The sequence below is a fragment of the Camelus ferus genome, chromosome 14 (assembly GCF_009834535.1).
Source record: "Camelus ferus isolate YT-003-E chromosome 14, BCGSAC_Cfer_1.0, whole genome shotgun sequence".
Taxonomy (NCBI): Eukaryota; Metazoa; Chordata; class Mammalia; order Artiodactyla; family Camelidae; genus Camelus; species Camelus ferus.
In genome coordinates, this window is record NC_045709.1 from 6,840,740 (window position 1) to 6,859,205 (window position 18,466).

Below are 18,466 nucleotides of genomic sequence, written 5' to 3' on the forward strand. Positions count from 1 at the left end.
AATGTTTCTTCTCTTTTTCTTTGTGACACTAACGAGGTTAATTTCTTTCCAGCAAAGGTTGGTGACCTTGTGGCAAGTGCCTACAAGACAATAAAAGCAAAGCTGCCCCTGACATTGAGAAGTATGTCATTGTACCTATCCAACAAAGATACTGAGTTCATCCTTTTTAAACCTGTTAGGGTGAGTATTGTGATAATCTGCGTGAGGGTTGGGCAGTCTCTTCACGTGTTCTTGCCTTGTCTACCATCTTTCTCTTCCTGTAAACATTTTGAAATGTTGGTGTGCTCTTCTAGTGCAGTTGATTAAAAATCACCGTGATTCTTGAAAGACTTACAAAGCTTACATCCATCTGATTGTATCTTTTTTTTCCCCTACCCTCACTTTATCTTAATTTCCTTTTCCTTAATTTCCATTACCTTTGGCACAAAGGTAATTTCTACCTACAAGTAGAAATTAATAATAAATAAATAAGTAATCAGACTTTCACATTAGATGTGGCCCAACACTTGAGAGAACAGCATTTCAAGAATTATGCCCCATTTTACTGGTGAGCAGTGGAAATAAATGGCTAGCAGTGGCCACCGAGGAATTAATGTCAAGGCCAATTTAGTGCTCATAGCTTCCAGTGCTGTGTTGAGCTCACACGGTGTTGGTTGATTTTTAAAGTACATTTTATGTGTCTGGAACTTTATTATCTTTTGTGTAAGGAATTGCTGCTGAAGACTCGTATTATTCTCTGTTGGGGACAGAGCTTGCTAGAGTTTAGTTTTTTTAGGAAGTACTATCTGATAAGTCTTAGGTTGTGCTAGCCTGTGAAATATTTAGTGTAAATTACAAGTGTTTGGTAACTCCACGGAAGATACATTTCCTCTACTTGTTTTGGCAAATAGTAAGATTTAACATTATTAGTGCTTCGTGTCTGAGGCGACTGCATATGTTTTCTGTGACTCGTGTAACATGATTGCCTCTTCTTTCTAAGAATAACATTCAGCAGATTTTCCAGAAGTTCCATGTTTTGTTAAAGGAAGAGTTCAGCCCTGAAGATATCCAGATCATTGCTTGTCCTTCTATGGAACAGGTAATCCATAGTCTGAAGATTCTGTTACTTTTATAACCTCTTAGTTATTGTACTTGAATAGATCATGTCTCTGAGTAACCATGTTTTTGGATGTAATTTTAAAAATTGTACATTGTTTTATTTTGAAGAGCAAGAGTTCAAGCTTTGAATTGCTCTCTCAAATATTTGTTGATGTCTTTAGAATTTTTAATTGCTTTTTAATGTTTTCTGACATTGAAGGTTGCTGTGTTTAAGATGAATAAGCCATTTGTGAAAGATTCAAATAGTGATCCTTAGATTGCTGAATAATTTGTTTGCAACGTGCATGGTAGTGGAACATGTTTCAAATGAAAAAAAAAAAAAAATGGAAGTTATTTGAGGGATTCAGATAGATCCCAGAGAGCAGTGTTTTTGTTTTCTCTCTTCTTAAATTAAAAGAAACTAAATAGAGAGCTCGGTCTGTGTTTACTGTTACTCATTTATTCAGTTCAGTCGGCAAGTGTTTTATTGAGTAGGAGTAGGCTGGTGCCGTGGAGGGTGTTTTATTTCCGGTTTTAAGTTTGGTTTAGTGCTGGAGGTTAGCGTGTGGTCAGGGTGGTGAGAGCTAGTGGAGTGGGTGCAGCCTGCGGAGAGGGAACCCGGAGGCAGGGACTGTGGTGAGTCTTCGGAGGAGTTTTACTACATGGGGAGAGGGGAAGTGGGGTGGTAGCTGGAGGAGAAATAGGGTCATTTTTAAATTGAGATATAATTCATATGCCATAAAATTCCCCCTTTTAAAGTGGACAATTCAGTGGTTTTTAGTACATTCACCGCATTGTTCAGCCATCACCACTGTCTAATTCCAGAACATTTTCATCCCCCAAAAGAAATCCCTACCTGTTATTAGCAGATTCCACACACGCGCACACGCGCGCACACACCTGCCTTCTGCTCATCTGCTGTGGCCTCTGGATTTGCCTGTCCTGGGCAGCTCATCAGGTGCGATTGTACTGTACATGGCCTTCATGACTGGCTTCTTTCCAGCAGCATAATGTTTTCAAGGCTTATCTGTGTTGCAGTGTGTATCAGGGCTTCATTCTCCCTCTTGGCTGTGCGTGTGTCTTTGGATGGCTCTGGGGGTCATATTTTAAAAAGATAAACTGTCTCTGTAGTTCTAGGGATGTACGGTCAAGATCCTTTTTTCTAAGTCATTTGCAGTGATTATATTCTATGTAATTATGCCATTAACTTGATACATAGTTGGGTTTGTTTTCAGTAGTTAGAGATTTTCCCCTCTTGTTTTGATTTAATTTTGTTTTTAATTATATAAGATATTCACATGGTTCCCGAGTCAGAATTATGGAACAAGGTGAATTTGAAGGAGTCTTGCTTCCTTTTCTAGTCCCTCCAGCCTTCCCCTCTCTCCTCCTTAGATAGTTACTTGTATTTGTTATTGGATTACCCTTCCTTTTTTTTTTTTTTTTTAAGTTGAGGGAATGCATGTTTGTGTATTCATGGGGAAGATCTAAATTGAGGGGAAAATTGCTGCTGGGAAAATGTTCCTGAGAAGAGAAGTGGGGGTGGGATCTCAGGGGCAATTGGAGGGTGGGGCCTTTGCTGGATGCCTGCGGGGTTCAGCGTGGGAAGAGGGGAGAAGGCAAGGTATGTGGGCGCACATGCAGGGAGCTGATGGGTGTGGTGGGAGCTCCCGGGCGCTCTTATTTGAACCAGGAAGCATGGTTATTACTGAGAGTGAAAGGTGCTAGAGATTTGGAAGGAGGGTTCTGTTGAGTTCCGTGGTTATGAGCCCAAGAGAGACCATTCAACATAGTTGTCTCATTTGTTTTCTCCAGTCACGGTTGTGTGAAGGTCGATGCAGGGTGGCTGGAGGGTTGTAGTCATCAGGACTGTGGTTTTGCCAGTAGGGACCAGGGGGAGGGGCGTGGGGGCAGGACAGATAAGTGTTTAAAGAAGGGAGTGATTTAAATCATTGCCACAGAACTTGAGCGGACGAGGAGCAAGAGGGAGCTGAGGGAAGAGTGTGAAGAGGTAGGAGGAACCGTGGGTTCTAGGCCTGGCGGAGTCAGAGTGTCACTGGAGTTGGAGGAGGAGAGGATGAGCTGGGAAGACGTTGTGATCAAAGAGTGAGATGCTTGACGGAGGGGCTGCAGTCAGGGTCACGAGGGTGAGGGTGTCTCCATGCATGGCTGGCTGACGTGGGTGATGGAAGATGAGATTGTGGGAGGAAAGGAGCCGCAGGACTGAGAGACCTCCACACTGGAAGTGTTATCTGTCTGGATGTTGAAATCATCAAGAATTCCTGCAGGAGTAGTTGCAGAAAAGAGTGATCATGCTCTGAGATCTGCCCGAAATGCGGGGCAGGCTGATGGCCAAGGGGTCACAGATAGAGGAGTGAAGCCTGGCATGGTCTGATACCAGGACCAGGAAAGCTGCAGAAGGTGCTGCGACAGGGAAGGAGAATGGGCTGGAAATGCCAGTGAGGAACGGGGGGGGCCTCTGATCCCACCTCCAGGCGTGTGGAAGAGAAACTCCTATCACTTGAGGAGGCTGCAGGGGAGGCTCGTCCTTGGGGGCAGCCGGGTAGGAGGGGAATTCATTTAAAGAATTCAGCTTATGTACGATTCTCCCCAAAACACACTCTGCGTAGGAAAAGGTGAGATTGATTATTTAATTTGTCATTGTTGGTGTGTGGTTTTTTTTTTCTGTCTTCCTCACTGGATTCTAAGTGAGTCGAGGGCCTAGGTTTGTGATGGGGTGTGACTCCCCACGGGCCTCCACGATGTGCCGCGCCCAGAGGCTGCTTCAGAAATCAGACCAGCATTGCAGGTCCAGTTTACACCTTGCAGCCATGTTTACTGGTCTCTTACAAATCTTGGACTTTCCCTCTCATTCTGTTTTTGAGAATCTAAATAGTTTTCTTGAGTATGGTATTCTGCAGCAGAACTAACATAGCCTTCTCTTTGCTTTTCAGCTGAACCTCCTGCTGTCAGTTTCCAAGTAACCAGGCCTGTCGGGCTGTGTGTAAAAGGCCTGTCTGGTGGGAGCGGGCTGAGGTGTCCCTCGGCCTGCACCCCCCGGGGAACTGTACGAAGGATGTCCCGAGAACCACACGGCGTGCTGCTCAGTGCTGACCGCAGAATGACATAGAAGCAAAGAGTGAAATGATTGATGTTTCCCTTTGAAAAATATCAAAATGCCAAAGATTAACCTATGAGCGCTGATAACTGCCTCATTTAAATGGTCACGAGCAGTGTAAGTTAAGAGGAAGTTATGGTGTGCACTCAGTGAAATGGTTCTAAGAAAAAGTGTGCAATGAAAATAGGTGACAATAAATAGTGCAAAGAAGAACTTTATGGAAATACAGCTAATTAGAAAGCTAAGAGAAAGGTCTGTTAAAGCGTGAAACACTGCAATCTTTTTAACCACTGAGCATTCCATGGTGACTAATTTTTTTATTTCCAGAAATGTTATCTTTGCACTCTATTTAATGTAATGTTTCTCCTATCACTTTGAAGTTTAGTTTGGAGTAGATTGGATGCTTCTGAGAACACGCTCTGCTTTTCTGGGAATTCAGGGTGTTATCTTTCTGTGTGTTTGATGTGAGGGAGTTTCAAGATGCAGGGACCTGGCGTAAAGTCCCGGGATCTGTACTCCGTGAATTGCTTAGGGGCAGGGCGTTGAGAAGCAGGCAGGGAGCAGCAGCCTCCTCATGATTGAAATGTGTCGTATCTTTAATGAGAATCTTCACGGTACAATAGGTAGTGTTTGTGAGTGGGAAATACCAATTAAGGCATCTTCAGTCTGGCGCAGGAAGGAGAGAAGGAAGCCTGATGAATGGTGCACCTGGCACGGAGGTTGGGCTGCCTGCCTTCTGCACACTGCCTTCCGTTTCCATGGTTCTTTGAAAAGTGAACACTTTCATGTCCTGTACTTCACAGTGGCTGTGCCGCGCCAGCCCTGCTACTGCGGAACGTGTTTTACTAACAGAGAGGGCGATGAAGACCGCCCGTCCCTTCAGACCCGCCCACCACAGGGTGTCAGCGATTATCAGATAAATGATGCACGTCTATGAGTTTACCTACAAATACCTGTTTCCTGTTTGGATTGGTTTGGTTTTGCCTCTGATATTACAGTAAATGTAACCTGCTTTTTGGTTCACAAGGGATTTTGAGTTATTCAGACACTAGTTTAGAGATAGAACGCTAACAAGGGTTCTGGAAGGTAGCCAGCAGGCCTCGTTCTGTGCGACTAGCATTTCTCCTCCCGCCGTGTGTACATCTCGTGACGCCTGTCATTTTAAACAGGTCACTTGTTTTTCAGCTCGGTTTAACTTGGTGATGGATGTTGCTTGACAGAGCTTAATACTCTGGATCTTGGGAAACTAAAAGGTAAAGAGGGTCCATATTCATTCTCTGACAGGAAATGAGTGAATTAGAAAGATTATATGTACTTTTACTATTTTAAATATGTGTTTAATGAAATAAACTGTAAAATATCCAGTTTTGTATATTATATGTACATTTGATTTTTAATCGCCTTTCCAAAGAAATGAGGGCATGATTATTGTACAGTACTGTGACTGATTTGGTGTACAGAGCGAGTCTGTTAAGGATAAAAATATTTGACGGCACTCATTCTTGTGTTTTGAATCTTTTATGTCTGAAACACTCAAATACCTGACAAAAGTGCTGAGTAGGTGATAGTGATCCCGTTTGTTTGCTAAATGACTGTTTGTTTAAATCTGTACAGTTTCAAGTATTTACTTATACAGAGTGTACATACTTTCAAATAATTAACTTAAAATGCCTTATATTATTTGGCTAGAAATTGCTGTTTTTAATAAATGTGAATTTTTTTTTAAATAAAGATTTTTGCTTCCTACCTTGTCCTCATGGGTCCATTATGTGTGTGGGTTCTTTAAAAAAATTTTTTTAACTGAAGTTTTTATTGAGACAACCTGTAGATTCACATGCGGTTGTAAGCAGTAATACAGAGAGATCCCGTGTTCCGTTACCAGATTTCTCCCAGCGATGTCATCTTGCAGAACGTTAACAGGTTGTATCACAAGCAGGTTATTGAGTTCATTACACTCCATCAGCGTTACCCCACCTTCCCCCGTTTTCCTTGTACTCTGTGGATTCTTTTGGCAAGGTGATTATTGTAGAAAGACATTTTTTGAAGCTTCTTAATGCTTCATTAGTTGAACGATAATTTGATGCAGAGACATGCACAGGGAAAACGCCACATGAAGACTGAATTAATGCTGCCACGAGACAAAGGTACTGGTAGAAGCTGGCAGAGGGGCCTTGACCACATCCTTCTCTGGCCCTTGGTCGTGGGCTTCCGGCCTCTAGGACTGTGAGTCAATAAATTGCTGTTGTGCAAGCCACCCAGGGTGTGGTCCTTTGTTACGGCAGCTCTGGCAAACGAATGCAGGCCAGGGGGTGCTGAGGTTTTATAGTCCCCGGATGGCTGCTTTCACTACTTACTCTGCAGCCTGTGAGGTGACTCATTTTTCCTTACGAAATAGCCCCTGGGCACTGGGTTTTCTGTCCCGTCTTTGATAACATTTGTACAGAGCAGCAACCACAAGAGAGGTTGGAAAGAGCGTGCCTTATAAGTGTTGGCAACAAAATATTTGAAAATGGGGCTGACCAAACACAATGCCTCTTTGAGGCCACCTGTGGACAACCTCTGCATTAATGGAGTCACGTGTTTAGGTTTTATGGAAGGAGAAAGACCAGGGAGAGGAACTGGCTGGTGAACCTCAGAGCCCACGTGGGTTAAGCCCCCTGTAAGCTGAGAGCCCACCGTGGCCACCCCCATTCCTCCTCACCGTAACTCCGTGAGGTGTGTTCCTTGCTTGTCCTCCTGTTACAGACAAGGAAACTGGAGTCCCAGAGGGGCTTACTGCCTTGGCCAGGGCCGCACAGCCAGCAGGTGGTGGTGATGGTTCCAAGACCATCCAAGAAGCAGACCAGGCTTGTCTGCTTCAAGGACACACGTGCTTTCAATTCCCCAGCGGGCTCAATTCTCTGAGACACGCTGCAAGCTTGGGAGGATTTGTTTGTAGCCCAGACCAGACTCCGGAGCTTCTGTCTCTAGCAACTGGTAAGGGAGGGGGCCCCGCGCACACTGAGCAGAGGCGGAAACTAACCTGCTCTCTAAAATGTCAAGGTTGGCTTGTGAGGATTTGCTCTTGCAGTGGTCATCTGTGGCTCACTGTCTGGCAACAAAGTAACTGTTGTCTTAGCTGATGATGCTGTTTGCCAACGTGTGACAGTCCCGTAGGGGAAGTGACCGTGTAACGCCCCTCCACCACCGGCCTTACAGCCTGGTACCACTGCAGCTGCGCAGCATTTGGGGTTGGGGTGATGGCAGGACTTTGGTGAGGGTTGGTGGCAGGCGGTGTGAGATTAGGAGAGTAGGGCCGCGACATGGGGCTCGGATGTCTGCTCACTGCAGGGAATGGCTGGTTTGCTGCGCTGAGTTAAGAAGAAGGAGTTTTCTACACTCTTTCTGTTCAGGTTGCAGTGGAAGCCATCCTGGGAATCCTGCAGTGTCTCAGGAATCTGTAAGTCACGCTAGAGGAGGCCAACCAGCTCCCGAGTCTCCCTTTTCTAGAGACTACCCCCGACCATGCTTGGCATCAGCTAGGAGCTGTATTTACAAGACATAACCCCACCTCCCTTACCACATGATCGCGCCAAGAGTGGCCTCCGGATCAAGCCAGGTCAGTTGGGGACTACGGGGGTTCTTCTGAGAAAGGTCAGGAGACAAAGCCGTGTGAACCGAGATGCACAGAAAACACCCCTTTGGAAGAACATGAGTGTTGCAGACACAAGAACGAAAGTCCCCCCCTGGCTCCTGGAGGCCTCCCTCCACTAGGAGGGAGATGCATTGCATCTTCCATCCTGATGATGTTTCCCATCTTGCTTTACCTATTTGAGTGACTGTTACCCATGACCAAAAGCGGTCCAGCTATTGAAAGGGGTTTAAATGTGGGTCCTTCCGGGCTCCCAGTCGGCTCCTGGTTTGGGACACTGGCTGCAGGCTGGGGCTGCTTTTCTAACTGGGCTTCCCTCTGTCTTGGCAGGGGTGAATGAGGGGGTGGTTTGTGAGGCTATTTCTAGACCCATTTTACAGATGAGGAAACTGAGGCAGAAAGCTACTTGCCCAAGGTCACACAGCCAACCAGGGGCAGAGTTAGGCTTTGAGATAGCCTGTGTCTTGAGTCAAACCAAGTACAGGAAAGCCACAGAACTTCTGCATTCAAGTGACCAGCAGAATCAAGCGAGACAGGTGTTGATGTGTATTGTCTATTGAAACAATTTATTTCTAATGCTGTCAGAGTGGGGCAGGGCTGATTAAGTCTTTCCTGTGGCCAGCTACAGAGTCTGTCAGCCCCTTCCCCACCAAAAATACCTCCCTTTTTCTCCCCCCCAAACCAAGGATCTGTCATAGATCTCAAATTACAAACCAACTCTCAAAGACATAAACTAGGGCTTTGGGCTTTTCCTCTAGGATTCTGACAACTCCACCTCCCTGAAACATTCAGCTCAGGCTGAAGAGGCTGTGGGGTAATCTGGTGACTGCCTGAGACCGGAAGATGAGGTTTTCTCCTCCAGCTCAGATTGTCTCATTGGGAAGATCTTGGAGCCCTCTATGAAGTTTTTGAGATCAAAGATGGTCAGTATATTCAGGGTCCTACTCATTTTTCCCAGGAGGATCTGGATCTTCTGAGCTGTTGGACTGATTTCCATTTCCAGGATTGCTTTCTTCTTCATTTCACTCAGTACCTCTGGGCTGATGAACTGCAGGAGTGCATAGAAGGCTCAGTGAGGATTAATGCTGCCTGGGCACCATGCTCCCCTCATGCCAGGATCAAGTCTCCCCTGGAGACGTCACTCTCCAGGGCAAAGCTGTGCACCTGGCGCTGCCACCGGCAACATTTCTGCCACTTCCCCGAGATACTCGCTTGGCTTAAGCCTGTGGCTACATGGGCTGCAGCGACTGGGTTCAGGCCACACCACAGCCTGACTCCAAACCAAAGGGAGGCCAGCTGCTGGGCCCTGGTGCACCCTGCCTTCCAAAGGCTGTGCCATCTAGGGACGTCAGGCTTCTCCCCAGGGATTCCCTAGCATGGCAGGAGACTGAGGCCCTGCCGCAGCCAGGAGGCGGGTCACTGTGTCTGCTACGAGCCCCACATCCATGTTGAGCTCCCACTGGAGCGTGTCTGGGTCTTGCTGGGATGAAGATATCAGTTTCCTCAGCTCTGAATCTCATGGTGCCCAGAAGTTAAGTGTTTGCCTTTGTATATGGTCAAGCATCAGGTCAGGGAAGGAGGCTTTGTTTTCCTAGGGGCTGGAGTGATGGAGAATGTGGCGGCAGGCCCAGTGTGGACCAGTCCAAGCCAGCAGTGACTATGTGCAGGTGGTTCTCCAACTGGCAGAGGGTGTGGGGAGTTGAGACCTTACCTTGTACCTGGTGCCCAGGTTTAAGCAGATGCGTTTCTTTTGGTGGGTGAAGTGGAAGATGATCTTATCCTGGCTCCTTATATGTACCTTGATGTAGCGGTTGATATTCAAGGAGATGGACTGGACAGGGGGTGCGTGGACGTGCAGGTTCAGATCCCACCAGTTCCAGGCCTTCTGGTGCTTGCCTTTGGCGAAGTAGTAGCCTAGGTTTGGGCTCAGGCTCAACCTAGACCAAGAAGGAATCAGGCAGTCACTGTGCTGGGCCTGGGGTCGACGGGCACAGCCTCTCTGGCCGATGCAGGCCTGCCCCTCCTCCCTACCCTCCTGCCTTGCTTTTTCCTCCTTAGCCCACCCACGGGGCCTTGGCAGGTGGGAACAAGGAGGCCAACCCAAGACCAGGTACGGCCCTTCAGCCCCAGCCCGTCTGTGTTCAGGCTCCTCCCGTGCCCCTGGCCCCCCACTCCCACTCACTTCTTTCAGTTCCTGGGTCACTCGTATCCTTGACCTCCTCACCCCTTTGCCGTGTTCTTTCCTCTGCCTAGAAAGCTCTTCCCCACCCTGCTTGGTGTGGCCAGCACCTGCTTCTACTCTAAGTCTCAGCTTAAATGTCACCTCCTCAGAGACGCCCTTCCTGCAGCCCCGGTGTGTCCCTATATGACAGTGCATCTCCGTCTCCTGTTAGTTTCCTTCATATAATTAGCTAATATACACTGAGTCTCATTCTTTGCGGTAGTTGGGTTCTATAAAGTTGCCTCAAACATGGAATTAGAGAATACGGACCCATTGCTCCCAAGGGAAATAGGGGTGTGTGTGTGTGTGTGTGTGTGTGTGTGTGTGTGTGTGTGTGTGTGTGTGTGTGTGTGTGTGTATCTCACAGAGATAAACTTACATATTAGAAACAGCCCATCCCGGTAGAGTTCAGTGGGCCCCAGAGCTGGGGCTTCCAGCACCACATGCCCCTCCTGGCTCCAACCTCTGGTCACCATGGCAGGAGCCGAATCGAGAAGGCAAAGCAGCTGGGAACATGCACATCAGAAGACTTGAATTTTTCACTGCTCTGTGCGCATTTGTGACTCTACGTGAAATATGTACATATACGCCTTCCCCCTGGGAGCAATGGTTCAGGGTTTGCTAGTTCAGTGTTCTGGATACTTTATAGAACAGAGCTATTTTGAATAATGAGAACCGACCCTACTTGCTTATTACCTGTCCTCCCATTAAATGTCAACATAACGTGTGATCCGGAGGGCAGGGGCTACACCTGTCTGGCTCCTGGGTGAACTCTGGCCCCACACTGCCTGACGCCCGAGTGTGGGTGAGTGAGGGGTGGTGGGTTCATTCTTCTTCCAGGCCAGGCCCTGCTCTCCTTCGAGCTGTCCTTTCCCAGCATTTCAAACCATTTCAAGCCTCTGTTTTTTGATTCCACCAGGGCTGTCCTGAGAATCAGTGCTGCTGGGGCAGCAACTTCTCTCAGGAACCAAAAGCAGAAGGGAAGAGAATCTGACCCGGGGTTCGTCAGGAGAAGTGGGGTTTTCAGGGAGCCTGGATTACTCAGACTACTTGCTAGACCTCGGCTGGGATGTCCAGGGGCCTTGAAGTTCTGCTGGGAGGGAGAGGCCAGCTCAGGCCTGCTAACAGCAGCCTTGTTCACCTCCAATAAGCAGAATGTCCCCTGGTCACTCCCAACCCTAGGTCCTCCTGTTGCTTCCCACTGCCCATCAAACCAAGTGCAAACAGCTGAGTCCCTTCACTGTCGGGCCCCGGCATGTCCAACCTCATCCCTCTTTTCTTAGACAGGAGGCTGTATGTATGTGATGAGTGAAAAACCTGGGCTCTGGAGCCAGACTCTCTAGGTTCATAGCTGGCTCTGCAACTTGCAAGCTTTGTGACCTTGGGCCAGTTACTTAACCTCTCTGTGCCTCAGTTTCAATGGTAAAATGCAAATAATAACAGTACTTTACTCCTAGGGTTGTTGTGAAGATTAGGTGCCTGTACAAAGCAATAACTCGGCAAACATTAGAATTTCCTTATTGTCCTTGAGGAGAGCAGAGGGGAATCTTCTTTCACTCTGCAGTGGGGCAGATCCCTGCTAGCTTCTGACCTTTTAAAGGGCTCCCATCGGAGTTCTCACGCTAGGCTCTCCCTACTTCCCAGGGCTAGGGTCCACCCCAGTCTGTGGGCACCTGGTCCTGGGCTAAGGCTCCCTCAGGAAAATGGGGTCTAAAACACCCAGAAATGGTCTGAATGGAAGGATTCTCCTCAGAAAGTGTGAAGACCCTGGACTGTGGAGCCAGGGGACCCCACCGACAGGGATCCCGAGTTCAGGCAGGTCTGGGGCCCTTGCTGGGTGGGACTCTGAACCCTGCAGGGAGGCCTGGTCTGCAGTTTCTCAAGTCTGAGCCTGGAGGGCGGGGACGATGCTGGGGTTGAGTTTCCACACACCCTGCAAACTTCAACCATGCCTTCTGCCTTCCCTGAAAAAATTGGTGATCAAAAAATAACCTAAGAAATATTCAGTCCTCGAATCAGCTTGATGCTCACTCTTTCCCAGGGCCTGTGGTGCCATGGAGGAGCGGAGGTGGGGCTGGGAGCAGGGGCCGCTGCCTCAATCCCAGCAGGGATGAGGGTCGCTGGCCCTGGTGCAGCAGCTGTACGCTCCTAAGTGACTTGGAGGGCCTTTTCTGCAGAATCTTTCTCCCAGTGACAGCGAGACTGCAGCTCTGATGGTGAAGCCCATGTGGGACCAAGTCCTTCTGCTGTGGGAGCACAGTTCTCTCCGGTGCCGCCTGGGGCGGGGGAGCGCACTCTGCCTGATGGTATAAACTTTCAGGTGTGATGGGTGTGTGTGTGGAGGGTACACAGGGACAGTCCCTCTCTCATCCAGGTCTCCAGTGCTGAAATGCCATCAGTGGTGCCACCTGCCTTTGATTTAAGCCAAGTGAGATGAGAGCATGACCCAGGTAAGATGCAGTTGCCCTTGGAGGAGGCAGGGCAGAAAGGTTTGGCAACTAGAACCTGCTCACAGCTGAGTGTGGAGGCGCCGCCGAGAGCAGGCGAGCACGCGGCCCCAGGCCTGTGTGCAGAGGGCCGGCCCTGCCGAGAGGAGCGGTGGCTGGAAGCTCATCCCTTCTCCCTGCTCGTCCAGCATCTTCTTGGAAGGGCAAGAAAAAACGACAGTGACACCATCGCAGGGGCTCTCTTACTGCGGGGCCACTGGGGAGCAGGCAGGTAAAGGCAGGCCTGCCTGGCGGGCGGGGAGGGGCCAGGCCTGGGGGTGAGAGGGGAGGCCCTTGGGGTGCCCTGGGCCTTGGCCTGTGCCTCTGTGGGCAGGATGTGTCTGGGCCCTTTGCTGGGGTTTTCGAGGCTCACTCTGAGCCGAACTGATTAGCTTTCAACATGAGACAGACTTCTATTCTAAGCTGCTTCACTTTCCCTGTGGACCGGGAGCCCAGGGTTAGGAGGGAAATTGTGTCTCCCGATCTCGGGAATCCACAAGCCATGAAGTGGTCAACATGGTTTCAGAAAAACTTCCAAGGCAAAAGGACAATAGGTCCCGAGGAAAGAGATGGGAGATGAGAAGTTAGGGGCTCCTAGGCCACGAGGGGGCTACCAGGCTGGGCCTGGGGACTACGGCCTGGAAGCCAGGCTGCCGGTGGGCAGAGAGGTTGATGGTCGTTGCTCTCCTCCAGGACAGGACCTTTCAGAAGACTGGAGCCAGGGAAAGTCAGGCCAGGAGTGGGTGCGCTGGCCTGGGCTCCAGCACCTCGCTGACCCATACAACCATCTGGGAAGCTTTTAAAGAATGCAGATCTCCAGGCCCCACCCCAGATGTACAGACTCAGACTCTTTCGGGGGCAGGGGTGTTCTGATGGTCAGCTCATCCCAGCTCTGAGCACCATCCTTCCTCTTGGGGTTTTTTTTGGTTTCATTGATTAGCTTTATTGTTTGTGTGCTTTCTAGTTCATTGATTTTTCTCTTATCTTTTTTTTAATATAAACTTTTTTATTGAGTTTAAATAGTCATTTTACAATGTTGTGTCAAATTCCAGTGTAGAGCACAATTTTTCAGTTATACATGAACATACATACATTCATTGTCACATTCTCTTTCGCTGTGATCCACCACAAGATCCTGTATATATTTCCCTGTGCTACACAGTACAATCTTGTTTATCTATTCTACATTTTGAAATCCCAGTCCCGTCCCACCCACCATCCCCCTGGCAACCACAACTTTGTATTCTATGTCTATGAGTCTGTTTCTGTTTTGTATTTTTTGTTTTTTTTGTTTTTTTTTGTTTTTGGATTCCACATATGAGCGATCTCATGTGGTAGTTTTCTTTCTCTTTCTGGCTTACTTCACTTAGAATGACATTCTCCAGGAACATCCATGTTGCTGCAAATGGCGTTATGTTGTCGGTTTTTATGGCTGAATAGTATTCCATTGTATAAATATACCACTTCTTCTTTATCCAGTCATCTGTTGATGGACATTTAGGCTGTTTCCATGTTTTGGCTATTGTAAATAGTGCTGCTATGAATATTAGGGTGCAGGTGTCATTTTGAAGTAGGGTCCCTTCTAGATATATGCCCAGGAGCGGGATTCCTGGGTCATATGGTAAGTCTATTCCTAGTCTTTTGAGGAATCTCCATACTGTTTTCCACAGTGGCTGCACCAAACTGCATTCCCACCAGCAGTGTAGGAGGGTTCCCTTTTCTCCACAGCCTCTCCAGCATTTGTCATTTGTGGACTTTTGAATGATGGTCATTCTGACTGGTGTGAGGTGATACTTCATTGTAGTTTTGATTTGCATTTCTCTGATAATTAGTGATATTGAGCATTTTTTCATGTGCCTATTGATCATTTGTATGTCTTCCTTGGAGAATTGCTTGTTTAGGTCTTCTGCCCATTTTTGGATTGGGTTGTTTGTTTTTTTCTTATTAAATGGTGTGAGTTGCTTATATATTCTGGAGATCAAGTTTTGTCAGTTTTATTTGCAAAAATTTTCTCCCATTCTGTAGGTTGTCTTTTTGTTTTACTTATGGTTTCCTTTGCTGTGCAGAAGCTTGTAGTTTTCATTAGGTCCCATTTGTTTATTCTTGCTTTTATTTCTATTGCTTGCGTAGACTGTTCTAGGAGAACATTTTTGAGATGTATGTCAGATAATGTTTTGCCTACATTTTCTTCTAGGAGATTTATTGTATCTTTTCTTATGTTTAAGTCTTTGATCCATTTTGAGTTTATTTTTGTCTACAGTGTGAGGGAGTGTCTTTCCCCTCCTCTTCCTCTTGGGTTTTGATGGGCTGGGATAAGATGTGGTTTCTCTTGCAAACATGATTTGATCATTTAAAATAAAGCTTTATTTCTGACTGAGTCAAAATTTCCTAAAATTTCTTGCCTGTGATTTTATGTATGGCTCAGGGCAAACGACTTACCATTTTCTCTGAGCCTAAGTTTCCTGGTCAAGAAAATGAAGGTGGATTTTCCCAGGGTCACTTCTGGCCCTAAAATTTAAGTGTCATTAAGAGAAGAGGCTCTCTTGTATGTAGCAAATGCTATCTGAGATAATTAACTGAATTTCTTGCCCCATCTCCCTAGTGCTTCCTGTGTTCAGTACTTTCTTCCCCCTTTCAGACATCAATTTATTTATTAAAACAATTTTTAATTGACATATAGTTGATTTACAATAGTGTGTTTCAGATGCATAGCAAAGTGCTTCAGATTATTTTCCGTTATAGGTTATTATAAGATATTGAATATAGTTCCCTGTGCTATACAGTTGGTCCTTGTTGCTTATCTATTTTATTTATAGTAGTTTATTTGTACTAATCCCAAACTCCTAATTTATCCCTCCCCAGCCCTTTCCCCTTTGGTAACCATAGTTTGTTTTCTATGTCTGTGAGTCTGTTTGTTTAATAAATAAATTCATTTGTATGATTTTTTAGATATAAGTGATATCATATAACATTTGTCTTTCTCTGTCTGACTTACTTCATTTAGTGATAATCTCCATCCGTGTTGCTTCAAATGGTATTATTTCATTCTTTTTTTATGGCTGAGCAATATTCCATTGCATATATATGCCACAACTTCTTTATCCATTCATCTGTTGATGGGCACTTGGGTTGCTTCCATGTCTTGCCAATTGGAAATAGCACTGCTATGAACACTATGGTGCCTATTTTTGAGTTAGAGTTTTCGTCTTTTCCAGATATATGCCCAGGAGTGGGATTGATGGATCATATGGTATGTCTATTTTTACTTTTTTAAGGAAACTCCATACTGTTTTCCATAGTGGCTGTACCAATTTACATTCCTACCAACAGTGTAAGAGGGTCCCCCTTTCTCCACACCCTCTCCAGCATTATTTATAGACTTTTGGTGATGGCCATTCTGACTGATGTGAGGTGATAATTCAATGTAATTTTGATTTGCATTTCTCTAATAACTAGTGATGTAGTGATGTTGAGCATTTTTTCATCTGCCTGTTGGCCATCAGGATGTCTTCTTTGGAGAAATGTCTAGTTAGGTCTTCTGCCCATTTTTTGATTGGGTTGTTGTTTTTGATATTGAGTTGTATGAGCTGTTTGCATATTTTGGAAATTAAGCCCTTGTTGGTCACATCATTTGCAAATATTTTCTCCCAGTCTGTAGGCTGTCTTTTTGTTTAATTTATGGTTTCCTTTGCTGTGTAAAAGCTTTGAGTTTGATTAGGTCCCATTTGTTTATTTTTGGTTTTATTCCTTTTGCCTTTGGAGACTGATCTAACAAAATATTACTATAATTGATGTCAGCGAATGTTTACCTATGTTCTATTCTAGGAAGCTTTGTGGTGTTATGTCTTTTATTTAGGTCTCCAAACCATTTTGAGTTTATTTTTGTGTATGGTGGGAGGGAGTGTTCTTCACTGATTTACATGCAGCTGTCCAGTTTTCCAAAAACCACTTGCTGAAAAGACTGATCTTTTCTCCAGTGTATATTCTGCCTCCTTTGTCAAAGATTAATTGACCATAGGTCTGTGGGTTTATTTTGGGGCTCTCTATTCTGTTCCACTGATCTGTGTCTATTTTTGTGCCAATACCATGCTGTTTTGATTACTGTAGCTTTGTAGTATTGCAGACATCAATTTTTATACAAAGCGCCCTCCAGGAAGGGCAGATACCTCTAAGAACAAAGTAGTAAACTAGGAAACGGTGTAGATAAAAACTGAATAGCAGAGAAAATGTTCTTAAAAACCAAGGTCTGGAGAGTGAAAATCTTTTTTTGGAATTAAAAAAAAGTTTGGCTTTGACTATCAAGAAGAAAGTATAAAATTGGCTCAAGACAATCTGCATTTCCTACTCCACGACCACTTAGAACAGAAAAAGGAGGGAGAAATCCTGCAAAAACAGAGTTCTAACGCCAAAGAGATGGAGAAAAGTTCTGAAGTGACTGAATTACCTTGAATTGGTAAGATGAAGTTTCCCACTGTCACCAGAAATGGGAACTTAACAACTCAGTTTAGTTACAATGAAACATTCAGCAGTTATGTTTTTAAAATACATGTACCTCCAAAGCCCTCACCACACCGTCCTCTCCGAGGCACCTGGAACAGAGGGACCCCGTGTCTTTCTAAGGTTATTCTCTTTGGTTTGATTCTTAAGTGGTGCCGAGGAGACGAAACCAACAGGGGTTCTTACTCCAGCTTTTGAGTCTGTGATGCTATTTCATCCAGTGGGGAAACAATGGTGCAAAAAGGACAGCCCGCCATCTGAGGTCAGGGACCTGTCTTACTGGTCCCTCATGATACCAACCTCCCAAAGTATGAGCCAGATGAATGAATTCATAAGTGGATGAGAGAGAGAGAAAGAGAGAGGCTTACCCAGTGAGAAGCTGTGCAGACTGGGAATCAAAACCTTAATCACACTGCTTCTCCATGGGGCGGGGTGTCTGGGACTCATGACCCAAGCTTACCAGATGTCTCCATTTTCATCGTAGAAGGTGGCATGGCCAGAATTGTTGATAAGGGCCCGGATACACAAATGTTCACTGTCTTCCAGAATGATGCACGTGAACTTTCCTTCTTTTATACTGAGGATGAGCATGGCCAGGTGTCCTGATGGATAACTGGGAGATGGTTAAGGCACAAGTAGTCCCTTGGGATCCCATGGGGAAGGCAGAGCCCTGCAGAGGACCAAGGCCTCAGTAAAACCCATGACCCAGTCCCTGAATCACAGACTTTTTAGGCATCACATGTGTCAGCATGAGTGTCCCCGTGGTCTAGTGGATACTGTATCTGGCCTGATCCATCAGAAAAGAGAATTTGGAAGACAGTCTCACTGGGGTAGAGAATTAATTCTCCATCATCTTGATGAACCTAGGAAGAAGAGACAAGCCTGTGAAAGGTGCACTGGGGGCTGATGGACCAAATTCAGAGCATGGTATTGTTACTAGAAGGGTTGGGGTGGGTCTACTTACTCTCTGATGCCCACATGCCCCCCACCCATCACTACCCTTCCCATCACTACCACCAGCTTGCTGGGGACAGGAAACTTCTCAGGGCTTCAGTTTACTTGTCTATGTGACGAGGAGGCTGAAATGGATCACTGTGTGTCTGTGTGTTTGTGTGTGCAGATTTTAAACTGTTATCTCATTCACTCTCATGTTACTGGTTGTATTAGTTTCCTAGGGCTGCCATAACAAAGTACCACAAACTGGGCAGTTGAAAACTATGGAATTAATTTTCTCACTGTTGTGGAGGCCAGAAGTCTGAAATCAAGGTGTCAGTGGGGTTGGTTCTTTCTGGAGACTCTGAGGAAGAATCTCTTCCATGCCTTTCTCTAGTTTTTGGTGATGATCCTTACTCTTCCTTGGCTTTTGGCTGCAATCCTTACTGTACCTTGGTTGGGACACATATGGCTTCAACACCTCCATCTTCACATGGTGTTCTCCC

At 46.2% G+C, this 18,466-nt stretch overlaps 2 protein-coding genes across 2 annotated transcripts in view; one reads left to right on the plus strand and one right to left on the minus strand.

Moving 5' to 3' along the window:
• COG3 (component of oligomeric golgi complex 3) overlaps positions 1-5,687 on the plus strand; it is a 53,546-nt gene extending 47,859 nt beyond the window's left edge. The window contains exons 21-23 of the mRNA XM_032496126.1: positions 53-180; positions 980-1,078; positions 4,029-5,687. Coding sequence (XP_032352017.1) covers positions 53-180; positions 980-1,078; positions 4,029-4,058 — 257 coding nt within the window. The 3' untranslated portion in view covers positions 4,059-5,687. The remainder of the gene's footprint in view (positions 1-52; positions 181-979; positions 1,079-4,028) is intronic.
• Positions 5,688-8,616: 2,929 nt separating this feature from the next.
• Positions 8,617-18,466, minus strand: part of ERICH6B (glutamate rich 6B) — a 39,351-nt gene continuing 29,501 nt past the window's right edge. Inside the window, exons 9-12 of the mRNA XM_014561454.1 lie at positions 17,805-17,890; positions 17,488-17,640; positions 9,535-9,760; positions 8,617-8,871 (exon numbers count right to left, since the gene is read on the minus strand). Of these exons, the coding sequence (XP_014416940.1) occupies positions 8,617-8,871; positions 9,535-9,760; positions 17,488-17,640; positions 17,805-17,890 (720 nt within the window). The remainder of the gene's footprint in view (positions 8,872-9,534; positions 9,761-17,487; positions 17,641-17,804; positions 17,891-18,466) is intronic.